Below are 15,577 nucleotides of genomic sequence, written 5' to 3'. Positions count from 1 at the left end.
TTATCAAGAAAAACATCATCACAGGTTGCTTGCTCATTCAGTCGTGATTTCTGATGCCATTCGCGCACGTCATATCATATTATCCAACTCGGTCAAATCCGAGATCTATCGTCCGATGATATGCCCGAAACCCATCGGCCAGCTCATTGTCCAAGGCGATCTGGTATCTTGCCAACGGGTGAGAATAACATATGCTCGACAAGGGATCCATAGCATCCCTTCTCTGGATTATTAGAACGATAGAGATGATAATGACCATCTCAACGCAATCCGAATTTGAAGTGTTAACCAGAGAAGCAGGAGGGAAGCGTGTAGGAACCAGGATCCAAACGTAGCATTATAGATACATACAGCTCACTGGTTCACAGTAGATTACCTCGACCGGTAACTCTATCATACCGTCCTATCTCCAGAGACTTCTGTTCACATTCAAACGCTGTATACTGGTTTTGCCCGCTATACCGAACATCGAGGCCTCTCACGATGTTAGCTATACTTCTCCATGACAATCCACCTCGTTGTTTCATTTGGTGTGCCGTCCACAGGTCATCGCCCATTCATTTTCCAGAGAGGTATTTCGACCTTATCTGAAACGTCCTTCTGCGTGAACAAGCTTCTCTCTGGATTTTCTTTCACTCTGTCATCTTTGATCATTCTTGAGGCGGGAAAGTGGCATGGGAAGGAGGTATATTCAGAGGGGCAAAGATTGGGAGAAAGACAGGAAACCATGAGTGAATACGTCATAGTAGTTCATTGATTTGCGATATCCATAATGACAAGGTAGAATAGAAGGTCACGATCAGCTTTACCCGCTCTTATAAAAGTATATGGAAGACAGTGGCTTGTAGTCATGCGGGAAAGCTGGGTAGATCTAGAAATTGGGTACGTACCGAGAGTCAATTCTAGCATCTTCACCTTCGACACCAATCATAGCTTGCGGTTCCTTTGCTTCCAACACATAATGGTTATCACAATGAGGGCAATATTCATCTGAATCCTCGTATGTCGTCATGTCTTTACGAAACCCTTTTTTGCACTAGTAAGGATACGTCAGTCTGCAGAATCTGGTTATCATTTATCAAGTCGCCTGATATATGGCAGAGCCAATGGACTGCATATATGTCTTCTGTGCTCCGCCGGTGTGAAGAATAGGACAGGAGAGACTTCATTCAAGAGGTCTGGTATGAAACCAAGGGTTGATTCACACGATGATAGCCAGAATACAGAAAAGCGACCTTGCTTTCGTGATGCTCACTTTTTTACATATAAAAGCCATTTCCAAGGTCCTTCTCAGAGGATGGTCTTGACTCTCAGCGTGACATTCGGGACACTATCAACGTTACATCAAGCATAAGCGGTCGATCATAAAGATCTCAGATAAGAACAACCGATCTGAACAGAAGGAAGGGATGTAGCTCACATCGAAGAACTTTTTGCAGCATGGTGCTCTAATAGCGACTTGAGCGTTCAGAATGTGTTTACTACCGACGACGCAGGACAATCTGTCAGCATGACTCCCATCGCTCCATTGTATGACGGATAGGGATGTACTTGACACACACCACATTGTAGTTCCTCCTTGTACTTGTCCAAATGTCGTTCTTTACGACCTCCAATGGGTGTGTTCAGATCTTCGTTAAACGGGATACTACAATCGTGAAGTGAACTTATCCAAATGTTACGCGTCTTCTAGTGACACATCACGGAGATCAGAAGGTCATGTCCGCATCAACACCTTATTACGTAATTTGACCCTTTCACCGGGCACAAAGGCTGGCTGATAACTTTTTATATCTTTCCCATACCCAACCTGTCGATTTCTTCCTACACTCTTTGCCCCTTTTAGCTTTTCCAATTATCATCCTCATCCGATTGATTGTCTTCCCTCCACTCTAAAGGGGTTCATCAATTGTCAATCATGGAACAGGTGGATCTAGTACGAGCACTCGAATCGATAGACAATGACAGTCATATCCTAGCTCATCACGTCGCAGAACAAGACCAGGAACAGGGGATAGATCAAGCGTCAGAGCGTGAACACATCCATATAGCTCAGCAAACACTGAATGACTTGCAACCAAACGGTAAGGGCAGCGAGGCAGATGGTGAAGGCGAAGCGGATAACAGTCATGACGGCCGAGAGTTGAATGAGTGGACCAGGGAGCAGCTTCAAGCGGAAATCGTGAAACTGCGTCGTCTGGCACAGCTTAAACCATGTGGACCTCAAGAGGACAAATATGAACAAGTTCAAGCTGCTCTCACAGCTGTATCAGCCGCAATTGTATCTACACCGATACCAACGGTCGATCCATCTTTGCAATCACCCTCAGCAGATGAGCAGCATGCTCAATCTGGTGTGACAAACAGTCCTGCCGGGGAGTTATCAAAAAAGAGGGTAAAAAGGAAAGGGAGTGAAGCAGGTCCATCGAAGGATAAGAAGATCGCGAGGAGAGACGAAGAGACGGGGAAAAGATTGGAAAAAGACAGGAAGACTGAACTGGCAAAAAGTATTAGGATAAAGGTGAGATACGCGCAACGAGTATAGCACGAGAACGTCATTGACAATAAACTTGATACAAAGATGCGATCCACTATCGGCGTGGGTTTGGACGATCCTCTTCCTCCGCCGTCGAAGATGAGCGATCCTCCTTCACACAATATCGCTCTTGATTCTGGTAATAATCCATTCGTACCTGATTGGAACTGTCAACTGAACGACGAGATCAATCGTAATGTGAGTCTATGACGTAAAGCACATGTAAGACTTTGAGGGGAAGAGCTAAATTTGCGTGCTAGTGGGTCGCCAAAATTTCCCACCAGATACTCGAAGAGGCTCTTGTCGGACTACATCCTAGGATACCGACGACTGACATGAATTTTGAGATTATAGATATCGCTGCCAAAACAGCTTTTGTGAATATGTGTAAGCGGTATACGCAAGAAAATGATCCTAAGGGTGTGGAAAGGAGAGATAGATATACCAAGAAGAGGCGAAGATGGGCACGGAAGGATCTGGTGAGCTGGGCTACCATCAATCAGCCCTTCTTTGTTTTATCGTTGTGATGATGACTAATCGAGATCACCAATAGAAACAGAAACGCCGTAAACGTTCTGCCGTTGATCCCTCTTTTCAAGATGTCCATATACCTCCATCAGCACTGCATCTAGACTATATGTCTTCTGAGTATTCTTCTGCCGGAGAGGAGACGGATCCGGATACAGAGGTCGCCTCCACGCTGAGGAAAGAGAAATGGGAGGCGATGCTGAAGAAGCAAGCCGAAGATGATCATCATGTTCCTAATGGCAAAGGAGGATGGGCTGTTGGGATCAGTGAAAAGGTGTTGGAGGTTCGAACACCCCGATGGAGAAGTGAAGAGGTGAGCTGCATTTGTCATCTCCGAGATCGGGCTAATCATCATCTGCCCGTTTCAGCTCAACGACATCTATCGACGTTTAGATGCTCACGCGAACCAGTTTTCCGATACTCGGGCGAGTGGATCTATGGCTAAATCGAAGTCAATATCTATTCTCGGTGAATCATCTTCAGGTCAAATCACTGTGAGACCAGGGCATGTCGCTCCTTCACACAGACGGTTTACGATGTCACCGGGATTCATGAGAAAAGGTGGTCTTCCGAGAGATCTGGGAGAAGGCTGGATGTGGGCCAGTGGGGTTGGCGGAATATGGGCGGAAGACGCGGCTCATTGGATTGGAGCAGCATCTGCTGAACAAGAGGGGGATCGTGATGACCCGGTTCAAGGAGACCTTCTGATAGCGGACTCTGGTGAAGATATCGTGGGGCTCGGTGATGAGATAGAAGGTGAAAACGAAATGGAAGAAGCGAGATTGGGTTTAGTGAGTGCTCTAGAAGGGCTGTAGAGATCAAGGCGTGCTACTCGTTGCTTCCAAATATCTGTGCTAGTGATCCTTTAAATGTAGTACATTTGTTGTATTCTTTGATCACTCGCGATGCAGGTTATGGACATTACATAGATGATAATCTCAATCAACTTGACAACCTGTGATTTCCATTATTTCCAGCAAGCTTTGGTGCTGAATGTCTGCATACAATTCAAAATATTCTTGTATAGTCGTCCCCAGGGCAGTTTCCATCTCTACTCTAGCACTTGTTCCTTCTGTAGTTGTTTTCTGATGATCACCAAGGTTCGATTGGAAAATACCTGCTGCTGATGCAGGAAGAAAATCCTCATATACTATAGGAGTGATCTTCACTATGCCTTGATCGAGCAGTTGATCAATGTGCGACCCCTCATCGACCAAAGATAAGGAAGCGGAGTTGTCCAGAGTGTATCTGAAATAAGCCAGGTTTTGTTTACGGATGTCATTCCAGGTATCAGGGAAAGGCGAGAATATAGTAGATAGTCTGGACTGCCATCGATCGTTGTTATCGGTAGGTGTGAATGCTCCTGCTTGTTTCATCAATGATTGATATAAAAAGTGACCTAACACAATCTCAACATGAGGTCTTCTTCTTTGACGATAGTAGAAAAAAGCATAGCTCACCTTGCGGGGTCAGAGCCGCTCCTCTAGACTCGATCTCGCCAAATCTTGCCCGATGGGATCCGTGACTATTCTCACCGGGTGATGCACCAGCAAACAGAACAGGTTCAGTCAGAGCTTGGAAGGAGGTCTGTCGGAGAAGGATGGGACATAATCTACGTGGAGGTCCCTCAATGACCATTTTAGGCGGAATTCTGGAAATAGATATTAGCTATTTCTATGAATGTCTTTGAATAACGAATATGGATATAGTAGAAGGGTAATAGCTTACCCTCTTTCCGCCATCATTCTTTGTACAGCATCGATATCTAACGTTCTGGGAGTCAGATGATTGATGTGCGGGCCTTTAAATCCAGCTACATCCGCAAGTAAAGGATGAGTCTTCTTCATTTTTGTATAAGTATCTTCATCCACCAGAGCCCTATCATGCCATTTGAAAGTTTCTAATGCTGATTCCACCAAAAAGTTCGAATCTTCTCTATTCAGTCCACCTTCTTTTTCTGCTTTGTCAACTAGTTTCCTGACTAACGGATGAAAAATATCTCTTTCGACTAGGATAGACTCAATCTCTTGTCGCAGCTTTACGTCAGGAATCAGTTCCGGACGTAATAAAGAAGTGAATATTCTGAAGGGATGTTTTTCTAATGCTGTTACAGTGGTTGGTCGAAATGCAGTTGAATGCACAGGTACTCCAGATGTCGAAAGATCATAGTATCCAACCGGGAACATACCCATTACTTTGAATAATCTTGCTATCATCGTCAATTCGGATTTGGTACCCAGCCTGATAGCACCATGTCTTTCTACTCTCAACCGATCTAGACGTGAGAAGTATTGTATAATAAGCAATCATTCTCCATAACGACATGCGGTTGTGGAAAGTATTTTTTATGAAAGCGACCTTACTCACCGCCTATCTCCCAGAAATCAGGGGCAGACTTTGTAACTACCTCGTTCACGTCATTCACTAATTGCACCAAATCTCCATACAGAGGTACTTCCTCTCTATACATGCTCGATAAAGCCGTACAGAATGTTGCGCGGATATCATCCGGTGATACGAAGGGTTGAGCGATCATCTTGTCTATCAACAATGACTGTGGGCTAAACTGTCGGTCTGCTGCTAAATGGATAATCTACACTTGAGAGGCAAGAATCGAATTGACAGGAATGAGAGGTGAAAGCTTCATTCTGAACTGGGTTGATCTTATATGTACTGGATGACATCTTCTTTCCGCATTGTAATACATCATCATCGCGGATACGGGAACAAGCGAGATCGTCTGTAGCGGTAATGAGACAAGTAATGATCTATTCTAATTCAAATCTTCCTTCAAAGAGTCATGCTGTCGTTGTAGTGTATAAGTAGCTTGGGTAAACATGTGGATCTAGATTTGTTGGACTTCATCCCAAGCGCGTGTTTACTCGTAAGGGCTCAATTCACGTTATCAACGAAAAGACGCAAGCGAGATCAGTGTGAGATGGGGAGAACGATAAGCGCTTAAGTCATCGCATAGGCTTCACAGCTCATTTACCGGTCCACGAGCATGACACCGCTGATCCACAATATGATTCGATGCACCTGACGCAATCGCTCATCCACCTGTATACATATTAGGACATCGCAAGACTCTCGCCTCAACATCTCTGACCGATGAACGTAGGTGCGTCCCCAGGTGTGGGCCCTTCAAGATTTGAAAACATCAGAGCGAGTCAAAGAGAAGTCAAGAGGTGAGTAAGAGGAAGTTGTATCACTCGCTATGCAGCTACAATTCTGATGCACATGTTCATAGCTGCGGCTTCTGCTATCGAAGAAAGGTGAGGCGGTAGCTAGAAGTTTGAGCTGAGTTGGTTCAGGTGAAATGTGACAAGGTATACCCTTGTTCTAGATGTATCAAACGCGGTATCGGTGAATTTTGTGAACAGCAGTGAGTGACTTTATCATTTCCAGCTTGTTTCGCATAATGCTGAATGTAGGCCTGTGCTTCGGTAGAACGGTCATCGTCAACGGGAAACTTATTGGAAGTGCAGGCAAAACTCGACCACGGCGTCAACCTACATTGACAGAACTCGCGGAGGAGAACAAAGAGCTGCATAGAAAAATTACGGCACAAGAAAAGATCATTAATGCTTTAACCAAGCCAAGAGACGATAGGTCAACTGGGAGTCCCCAGCCTCAGGCTTATGTCTCCAGAGACTCAACTCCAACACTCGAAAACTCGACTACTCTCAGACAGCCAGATCATTTAGCAACAGTAAGGGAGATTTACGAGTCGCGAATAGGGACAGATCAACAAGTAAGCATGTGATTGGGTCCAAACCTTCCTAGATGGTATATGACATTAATATCCCTGTCAGCCAACCGTGTTGTTCCCCCAGGCGTCACAGACAACCCTTGAATCACTACATCTTCTCGTACCGAATTACGCAGACTTCCTCGTTGGCTATCATTGTAATGTCCTTCACTGGATACATGCGGTCTTCCACATTCCAACGTTTCTGCAATTACATGAGCACTGGATGACAGAATTGGGTGCCAATCGGACAGTGACTCATTCATACGACTTTCTCGCACTCTGTAAGTGCAAATCTCCCACATCCATCCCTTCACATGTCCTCAGAAGGCGAAGGCTAAAATTGTCATCAATATCATACAGATTTCGCTGTTTTATCATGCAGTCTCTACTTTATAGATGAAACCACTATGATGCAGGTTGGTATACCTTCAGGTCCGTTGTCGTGGCGATTCATCAGACCCATGCTCACACTAATTTGCAGACGCGGGCAACATTCTACCTCGACTATATTTTGACTTATCTCTCAACTGCCTTCATTTGAGCGATTTCATGTCTCAACCAACGATGTTGGTACTACAAACCATCTGCGTACTGCCGATGGTCGCGCACGCCTTCGGGTAAGTCTCCTCGATATGGTTCTTGTGTGTACAATGATTTCAGCTGATAAGGGCCTGATGCAGCGCTTCGAGCTACCTAGCCACTCTTATAGATTGTGGTATAAGCCTTGCGAAGAGGCTGAGATATCATCTACTGTGTGCCGACTCCCATGATCGTAATTCCACGGATCAGATCAGTTTCGAGCTGGCCAAAAGAATTTGGTTGTGTCTCGACATCGGTCATTGGTGGGTTTGCACATCTGCCATACTTGAGATTCGAATTCTAACCCCAAGTACAATACAGTATGAGTCCCGATTCTCAACACCCCTTTTCCCTTTTAAACCCTGGTACGTCCGCAAGCACACCATTCTGCTGATTTTTAACCAAAACTTCAGCCGCGATATCTGATGCACCGTCAAATATTGATGATCATAACCTACGTAATGGAACACTGATCTCGCCTTGTCCTTTTGCTCAGACCACGGGGACCACCCAGTACGTATCGCATATTTGGACGGGCCAAACTGCTGATTTGAACGCAGCATCATCATAATGGGCCGTTTAGCCAACTTTTTTCGGGATTTCAATAACAATTTCAGTAAACTTACATCTCTTAGTGCTCGTTTTCGTTGTGCAAAGACTTATCACCAACGTTTGACGGTAACCTTGGACCCGTTTCCCAATCATATCCCTCGACTAGACGAGGTATACCCAGACAGTATGAACTATCAGGGGGCCTTTGACTACAGACCGTGGTCACGTTACTTACTGGCAACGCTGATACCTCAATGTCGAATTTTCCTTTTCCGGTGGTTCTTGCGGGCCAGTTATACCGATGATCGGTATGCTGAGGCAAGAGAGGTAAGGTCTCCGGTCAGAGAAGAGCCATCCACTCGCTTACATTACTTTACATAGCACTGCTTATCCGCTGCTCAGGAAACTATACTGGCGAGGAAAGTGAGAGTACCCGTGATATTTCAGAAGAATTGGTGAGTCCTTCTGCGTAATATTCGTGCTTACGATCAGGCATATCTCCTCAGACACTGTCATGGCGGCTATCATCCTTGCCACAGATCTGCTGCACGGCAAGCATAACATACAAGCAAAGTCTGTCTTACGGTCAGAAATACGGGGAGCGATCGATATTTTAGCCTCACATAGAGCGCCAAATGCCATGATCCCCCGTGGTGTGGATCTCATACAAAGAATGCTGGAAGATGAAGCAGCTGCATCTGCCATAGCCGAAATGGAAGAGTTGTGGTCGAATCTCAATTCTAGCGACTTCACCTTGGAATTCAATAATACACTGTGAAAGATATATGCATGATGATGGATATTTCGAGATCAGTGGGGTGTGTCTAGTTCAATAAGATTCCTTCCCGACCAATTGTAAAAGTCTTTTGGTGAGTTTTGGCGGGTTCTTAGGCTTCCCGTTATCGTATGGACACGGATTCCCGCCTTCTCGAATCTTGGGTTCATGAGGTCGGGAGTATATAGCCGCAAAAGGAACATGGGTAGTTCCTCTGAACTGTTCGAAACTTTCTTTTCGGATTGCACGATCCTCTGCTGACAACAAATTTGATGGTGCCATGCAGACATCTAGGAGATCAGCAACGCTCACTATCGTCCCCAAACTCACATGTGCAGACACGATCACGCTCTCCTTTCGGTCGGACGTTGTAATGCATAGTCCTTGAATCCCAGAGTATGAGATCCCCAGGCTCAGCACATACTTTGACCCAGTTGCAACCCCGGGCATAGAACCACTGTTGTTCTTCATCTGTAAAACCTGTATGATTACGCCTCACATCAGCTCTTGTCTTTGCAGGAGATTTTAGGTTCCAAACTTATCTCCAGTCGAATGGGCCCCATGTGGTATAGCTTTGACGTCCATGAATATCAAAGTACTCTTCGACAACCTTCGAGCTACCTTCGAGTACCATCAGACCACCATCCTCAGGTCCATTTTCGTTTAAGTTAACGATCCCTTGACAGCAGTAGAAGCCTTTCCTCCAGCATGATTGACTATTCATGTCAGCGCAGAGCATTCCGATAAGTCGACTCACTCCATATGCTCCCATTTGCCATCATCAAAGACGTCGGTCCGCTTGGGTAACATGATGCTACCCCCGTCAAACGAGGTGATTAATTCATCTGTTCCCCAGACCTTGGCAAACGCGTCAATGACTCCAGTTTCGCATCGGATATCCCAGACCTAATTCATAATTAGCTTGACTCTCACACTTAGGTATCAAGGTGACTTCGCTTACAAATTCCTCATGCGCGAAGCCGTATCCATGAAACATGCCACCTTTCATATGAACCGGCAGTGACGCATTTTTCCACGTCTTGACGTCGTTTCGATCAAATCCGAGGGGAAAGCTCTCCAACCACTGGAAAGCTCGTTCTCGATATTCCAGAGCCTTTTCCCGTGGAATAGCACCTTTCACCACAGTATAGCCCTTGAGAGATAGCTCATCTCGCCAATCACCAAATAAGGGCTGGTCAAATCTGTTCGCAAATTTGAAAGGGGGTAGCTCAGGAGGAGGAGTGGTACGAACAGCAACTGGGATCGGCATTATGGCGTGATGCAGAGGCAGCAAAAGTATCGAGGATCAATCGAGACAGAGGGCAGCCTTATTACGAGTTCAGTCGAGGAGGATTTATGTACTTGGTGTGAAACGATCCGTCCATATGTCATGAATGGCAGAACGAAGTATAGTCACTCCTTTCTTCGATTATTTCTTCAACCCCCCACCCGCACTCGGCCGTCATTTCGGCCCTTGAAGATCTCGGCGTCGTGGTATCAAGAACCTTTTTTCCCGTTTAGGATAATAACGGCCTCTAGTCTCTGCGAAATTCAAATTTCTTATCTCTCGTCGAAACGAATGTTCGCCCTCCCTGATTGTGCATAGCCAACCGCAAGAAATACAAAGTCATCCTACCTCAGTTGAGATGGGGATGTCAAGCACCTTGTCTTGATCCGACTATAACGCGCATCAAGGCTTATCGCGCTTTGAAAACGACAACGAAAAAGAAATCCCGTTAGAAAGTATAAATAAGAGATAGTCAGCTTTGTCCTCAAGATTCGTTTCTCACCTGACAATCAAGCAAACTTATCAAATCATGACGGGTCAAACGGATATAAATTGGGCATCGATGTGAGTCTTTGTACCATTACTATAACATGTATAGCTGATGCCTCTTAAGCCCCAACGCTGTGGACTTGACCAAGTGGCCTCGAAACAAGGGTCTTTCTAGTTTGTTCTTTTTCGCATCTATTCTTTATGTCGGTCAATTTCTCAACGGCTACGACGGAACCATAACCGGTGGTCTCCAAGCTCTACCAAGTACGTGTATTAACCTCTTTGACTATCAGACTTCGTAGCTGAGCCTAAGATTTCGAGGTTGGCACGCCGACTTGGGCAATCCGGATGCCAATCGGATTGGATTAATGAATGCCGCTGCATATATCGTTGGAATTTGCATGGGACCTATCAATGCCTACGTTGTCGATCGATTTGGACGAAAATGGCCTATACGATGGTTTACCATTACCATGATGCTGGGTACTATCATTGGAGTCATTGCTGGCGTCAAGCAGGGTAATACCGGTTATGCGTTGTTTGTTGTTTCGAGGGCAATTATCGGCTCAGGTATCCCTCCTTTCCTCATGACAGCTCAAATCATGATGCAAGAGATTGTGAGTGATCTTTGGGGTTTCTGCTTGCTGATACTGTAGGCCCATCCTCGGTTCCGACCTCAAATGGCTGCGTTCTGGGATTGCAACTGGCAACTTGGGTCCACTGTCGGTTCTTTGATTACCTTTGGGACTTCATACCTCGCCTCGTCCTGGTCATGGAGGATTCCCTATCTCCTCCAGCTATTGCCTGCCATCTACATGCTTATTGCTGTACAGTTTGTTCCAGAGACCCCTCGTTTCCTAATTGCCAACGGAAAAGAGGAAGAAGCTCGAGCCTTTTTTGTTAAATATCACGGGAACGGTAACGAAGACGACGAGCTGGTTGCTTTCGAGTGGGAGGAGATGAAGGCTACCATCGCTTTAGAAAATGCACACCAAAGATACTCTTGGGCTCAAGTTCTCAAGATTCCAGGCAACAAACATCGACTTGGCCTTGCGGCGTTGATGACTTTTATGCCTCAGGTGAGACTAAGCCGAAGACCGAAGGATAGCGGCAGCTGATTACTTGAATCCTCAGTTAAATGGATCAAACATCATCACCATGTATTACTCCGTGGTCCTAGCTCAGTGCGGCATCAAAGGCGCAGCACAGACAACTGGTATCGGTGCCGGTCTCAACCTGTGAGTAGCTGTGTGATCACAGGTTCTTATTGACAATTCCAGGTGGTCCTTCTTATTACAATTTGCTGGTGCTCGCGCTCTCAAATATACAAAAAGACGTCCGATGGTACTCATTGCTTGGCCCATGTTGGCGGTCGGTATGGCTGCCATGGGTGCATCCAACGGGGTGTACGCGAAGTCAGGTCAGACTAACAAGGCAGCTGGAATTGCTTCTGTGGCTATGGTCTGGATTTACTCCATCCCCAATAATTTCTCCCAACCTCTATTCTATTCTTACCCCGCAGAAGTACTGAACTACACCTTACGAGGCAAGGGAATGGCAGTATGGAACACAGTCAACCAGGCTTGGGGTGCAGTGAGTGTGGATCGAAGTACAGAAGCTATGTGAAAGGCTCTGACTTATTCGAAAGTACGGATCATATGTTAATTCCATCGCTCTCGCCAACATCGGTTGGAAATACTATCTGGTCTTTGTGCCAATCTTGTCGGTCCAATGGGTTCTGGCCTATTTCTGTAAGCCAGTCCACGCGTAAACTCCTAAACTTAATATTGGCTGATATCTCTGCAGTCATGGTTGAGACCAAAGGATTCACACTGGAAGAGATCGCTTTGGCTTTCGAAGGTCCCAATGCGGCTGTTGCGAAAGTCGATCGACGATTAGCTGAAGAGTCGCCAGTTATGGATGAGAAGAAAGGGCTTGAAGATTGTACCTCAGTTGCTATCAATGTAGTTTGATGGCAATCAGTTCGATACAAGAATATAGGTCAAATGACATGCGGGGAGTGATCGGCAATACGGCGGATGAGTTCAAAGCTTGGGGGCATCTGCTTATAGAGGTTGTGCAATCGAAGTTGCGTTGTGCTCGCCGAATGTATGGTTTCCCGACTTGCGCAACCAGACTGGACTTGTCATATTATGCATTCCTCAAAACCCTGAGTATGTACATGGCGTCCTTCAGTCCGACATTTTATGCTTCTCCGCTTTGCTACGTCTAAGTTGAATCACCCAAGCCCAGATTCGTTATTTCCTTCTTATATCACATACATGAAGTAGGGGTTTCTATAAGAATGTCCAAGATTAGCATTCGATATCTTCGAAACGATCTCTTACTCACTCAAAGTCAGTCATATCATCGAAGGCGTTTTCATAAAGCTTCGCAGCGTCCAAACCAGCGGCGGCCATTTGGGAGGCGAGTTGCTCCTTGTAAGCTGCTGCATCGGCCTGGTTCATGATGGACATGTCTTGAATATCGGCGGGAAGTCCCAAAGCCACTCGTCGTGCTTCCTGCTTTTTGTTTAGGAACGAAAGGTAGAATCGCATGGCAACGATCAGGCAGAACAAAACACACCAACAGCCAATATTGACATATAGACCAGTGTGCTAGTACGGAGCCTCCTTGGCAAGATAAACTTGAGGACCAACAATCTGTAGGTGTGATTGCATCAGCACCAAACCTAATCTTCACGAATTGAAACAGCTTACATTACCGGTACATTGGGCGACGAACATTGTAGCGAAGACTACAACTCGCTTGGTGGAACCCGCTTGATTCAAGTTTGCCCAAGAGTACAGAAGAGGTTGAATACCGGCGAGAGATTGAGCAACATAATAGCATGCCAAAAGGATGTACGGGTCGGAACGTTGGACTCTGCATAAACCAACCGCCCCAGCGATAGGTGGAACCACACATGCACTACGGTTTGGAATGATGAGCGAAGGAATACAGGGTTGGCGAGGAAGGCACTCACGCTACGATCATCCATCGAGCTTGGAATCGGTTGGTGAGGAAAATAGTGATAAGCAATGTGAGTATCGCGATGGCACCGGTTGGGGCTTGCATGAGAATTGCCTGTATTTCTTCACAATCAGCGACCATTCTTCACCATCTGGGAACAGGATCCCGACTTACTTTGAAGGAAGTGAATCCAAGTCCTTTGACTACAAGTCCACCGAAAGCGCCGAAACCACCAGAAGGGGTGGAAGTACAGAAATACATCGCGGCCCAGAGGTATGTCTTGGGGTCTTTGTAGGTCTCCCAAACTTGATTCCACTTCCATTTAGATGACTACGAATGGGTGATGAGCATCGTCGAAAGGATCCTGCATGTAGATTGTCACGACTCACTTTCGTACCCATTTGGTTTTCTTTCAACCGGTCAATCGCAATGACTCGATCGTTGCCTTTCCTGAGAAATCTGGCTGTAGTAGGCGAATTCGGCAACATGAAAAAGATGATTGGCACAAATGCAACTGAGACTGAACCAATGAAGAAGAAAATTCCTTGGTATTCTTTCACAGTTTTAGAGTTTTCAGTGGCACGACCAATACCGAAAGACATGATGGGGCCTGTGAATAGGTGTAAGTAGCCTATCAAAACTGTGGACCCGAACCATGAACTTACCAAGAATGGCGGCAAAGGAATTGGCAATCTGATATGCTATCGTTCGGAAGGATTGCTCCCTTCTGGTGTACCACATCTGGGTGAGGAAGATGAAAGATGGGAGAATGGTAGCCTCGAAGATACCGAGAAGAAGACGACAAATGACTAGCCCGGTGAAATTGTGGGCTGCTCCAGTACAAACAGTTACGATAGACCAAGCAAGCATGTTGAACGTAACCCAGTACTTGATGGGAAAAGCGATCAAAGCATATGATGAGGCTGGCTGAAGGCATAGCTGGGCAATGTAAACAACGGAGCTCAACCAACTGCGAGGTAACATCTCGTCAGTTCCGAGCCTATGAGAAAAGACGAGCTGTGACTAACCTGTACTGACTACCATGCAACCCGGTCTGTGTTTGAATATCGAAGATAGCAGCATAACTGAGAGATGATTTATCGAGCTGTAGTTTGTGTCGTAAGCATTGGCACGACTCATCATAGAACAAAAACAAATCCTCACCTGTTGAAGGAAATAGGTCATGCACATGGGAACACAAACGAAGAGATCAATCTTTCGAATTACACGCTTCTTCTCTTCGTCGGTATATTCCACTGGACCCGCTTGAGCGAGATAAGCTGCGGCATCATCAAGCTGATGATTGGCAGACCGTTTTTGGTTCCCAAGAGCAGGTGCATTGTTGATGCCTTCAACATGTTCTTCGAGTTCTTTCTTTTCTTCAAACATGACGTTGAGGATAGTGGTCTAGCTAAATGTCAGATTTGGCGCTCCACGAAGAAGATGTGGGGAAGATGTCAAAAGCATTCCTGAGAAAGACCGCTTATATCTGGAAATTTGTGTCGCCTGACACGCTAAAGACGAGTTCCGAGTCGGATAACCTGAAATAGAGAGCTTGTCGCAGTCTTCTCATATGATTTCAATAGTAGTTCAACCCCACTCGAAGCTTCCTCGGCCCGGCAAGCCACAGATTCTCATACCCCTTGGCAGGGGTGAGATTTGTCCGAGAACGGAGCACCTTGGGGATCACCTATGGGGCTGCCAATGGGGTCCTGCCCAGCAGGTGGATCAGAGTCCAATGTTCGGCGCTTTATGGTGAGAAAAGTCGGTGCAAGTCTTTTGCCTAAATCCCGAACATCGCGGGGTCTATGTACAACAAGGGTAAAGGACAAACGCCTCGGTCTCGAAAACTACTCCTTCGAGTTTAGCGCTTATCGCGATCAAACGTGTGCTCCACATGATTGTTTTAAGCATGAGAAGCTCCGGGCCGCCGTCACAATGGCTTATTGTTTACCCGATGTTGTACCGAAATCCTGATCGGATGCAAACGTCCCCACGTCGGAGTTTGCCTGAACAGTCCTTACTGTTCCTACGCATGTGAGCTTCCACCTTGTGAGAGAGATTCGAAATGCAAGTATAAGCAAAGCAATAACATGAGGCTTG

The 15,577-nt window shown here is 46.0% G+C and overlaps 9 protein-coding genes across 9 annotated transcripts; 3 read left to right on the top strand and 6 right to left on the bottom strand.

Annotated features, from left to right (window-relative positions):
* Nucleotides 1-546: 546 nt before the first annotated feature.
* On the bottom strand, nucleotides 547-1,567 carry IL334_003745 (uncharacterized protein; the record flags this gene model as incomplete). The annotated part of the gene is made up of 4 exons (XM_062935471.1): nucleotides 547-655; nucleotides 891-1,036; nucleotides 1,256-1,330; nucleotides 1,421-1,567. The coding sequence occupies 4 exons, from the start codon at nucleotides 1,565-1,567 to the stop codon at nucleotides 547-549; spliced, it is 477 nt and encodes a 158-aa protein (XP_062791522.1).
* A 351-nt stretch (nucleotides 1,568-1,918) lies between these two features.
* On the top strand, nucleotides 1,919-3,879 carry IL334_003744 (uncharacterized protein; the record flags this gene model as incomplete). The annotated part of the gene is made up of 5 exons (XM_062935470.1): nucleotides 1,919-2,521; nucleotides 2,582-2,734; nucleotides 2,797-3,015; nucleotides 3,090-3,377; nucleotides 3,433-3,879. The coding sequence occupies 5 exons, from the start codon at nucleotides 1,919-1,921 to the stop codon at nucleotides 3,877-3,879; spliced, it is 1,710 nt and encodes a 569-aa protein (XP_062791521.1).
* Nucleotides 3,880-4,002: 123 nt separating this feature from the next.
* On the bottom strand, nucleotides 4,003-5,600 carry IL334_003743 (uncharacterized protein; the record flags this gene model as incomplete). The annotated part of the gene is made up of 4 exons (XM_062935469.1): nucleotides 4,003-4,463; nucleotides 4,525-4,715; nucleotides 4,793-5,339; nucleotides 5,432-5,600. 4 exons carry the CDS (start codon nucleotides 5,598-5,600, stop codon nucleotides 4,003-4,005), a joined length of 1,368 nt encoding a protein of 455 aa, XP_062791520.1.
* Nucleotides 5,601-6,175: 575 nt separating this feature from the next.
* On the top strand, nucleotides 6,176-6,830 carry IL334_003742 (uncharacterized protein; the record flags this gene model as incomplete). Its single annotated transcript, XM_062935468.1, has 3 exons — nucleotides 6,176-6,252; nucleotides 6,411-6,449; nucleotides 6,515-6,830. The coding sequence occupies 3 exons, from the start codon at nucleotides 6,176-6,178 to the stop codon at nucleotides 6,828-6,830; spliced, it is 432 nt and encodes a 143-aa protein (XP_062791519.1).
* A 1,948-nt stretch (nucleotides 6,831-8,778) lies between these two features.
* Nucleotides 8,779-9,195, bottom strand: IL334_003741 (uncharacterized protein; the record flags this gene model as incomplete). The annotated part of the gene is made up of 1 exon (XM_062935467.1): nucleotides 8,779-9,195. The coding sequence occupies one exon, from the start codon at nucleotides 9,193-9,195 to the stop codon at nucleotides 8,779-8,781; it is 417 nt and encodes a 138-aa protein (XP_062791518.1).
* A 67-nt stretch (nucleotides 9,196-9,262) lies between these two features.
* IL334_003740 (uncharacterized protein) lies at nucleotides 9,263-9,994 on the bottom strand (the record flags this gene model as incomplete). The annotated part of the gene is made up of 3 exons (XM_062935466.1): nucleotides 9,263-9,425; nucleotides 9,482-9,630; nucleotides 9,686-9,994. 3 exons carry the CDS (start codon nucleotides 9,992-9,994, stop codon nucleotides 9,263-9,265), a joined length of 621 nt encoding a protein of 206 aa, XP_062791517.1.
* A 547-nt stretch (nucleotides 9,995-10,541) lies between these two features.
* On the top strand, nucleotides 10,542-12,474 carry IL334_003739 (uncharacterized protein; the record flags this gene model as incomplete). The annotated part of the gene is made up of 8 exons (XM_062935465.1): nucleotides 10,542-10,576; nucleotides 10,626-10,765; nucleotides 10,823-11,118; nucleotides 11,299-11,580; nucleotides 11,636-11,739; nucleotides 11,782-12,094; nucleotides 12,150-12,252; nucleotides 12,308-12,474. The coding sequence occupies 8 exons, from the start codon at nucleotides 10,542-10,544 to the stop codon at nucleotides 12,472-12,474; spliced, it is 1,440 nt and encodes a 479-aa protein (XP_062791516.1).
* Nucleotides 12,475-12,770: 296 nt separating this feature from the next.
* On the bottom strand, nucleotides 12,771-13,059 carry IL334_003738 (uncharacterized protein; the record flags this gene model as incomplete). Its single annotated transcript, XM_062935464.1, has 2 exons — nucleotides 12,771-12,798; nucleotides 12,854-13,059. The coding sequence occupies 2 exons, from the start codon at nucleotides 13,057-13,059 to the stop codon at nucleotides 12,771-12,773; spliced, it is 234 nt and encodes a 77-aa protein (XP_062791515.1).
* A 60-nt stretch (nucleotides 13,060-13,119) lies between these two features.
* IL334_003737 (uncharacterized protein) lies at nucleotides 13,120-14,863 on the bottom strand (the record flags this gene model as incomplete). The annotated part of the gene is made up of 8 exons (XM_062935463.1): nucleotides 13,120-13,164; nucleotides 13,222-13,432; nucleotides 13,488-13,588; nucleotides 13,649-13,804; nucleotides 13,864-14,084; nucleotides 14,140-14,444; nucleotides 14,503-14,579; nucleotides 14,639-14,863. 8 exons carry the CDS (start codon nucleotides 14,861-14,863, stop codon nucleotides 13,120-13,122), a joined length of 1,341 nt encoding a protein of 446 aa, XP_062791514.1.
* Between the last annotated feature and the right edge of the window lie 714 nt (nucleotides 14,864-15,577).

This window comes from Kwoniella shivajii, chromosome 4, assembly GCF_035658355.1.
Source record: "Kwoniella shivajii chromosome 4, complete sequence".
Lineage (NCBI taxonomy): Eukaryota > Fungi > Basidiomycota > Tremellomycetes > Tremellales > Cryptococcaceae > Kwoniella > Kwoniella shivajii.
The sequence above is the reverse complement of the archived record's forward strand: the minus strand, read 5'-3'. Positions and strand labels throughout refer to the sequence as shown.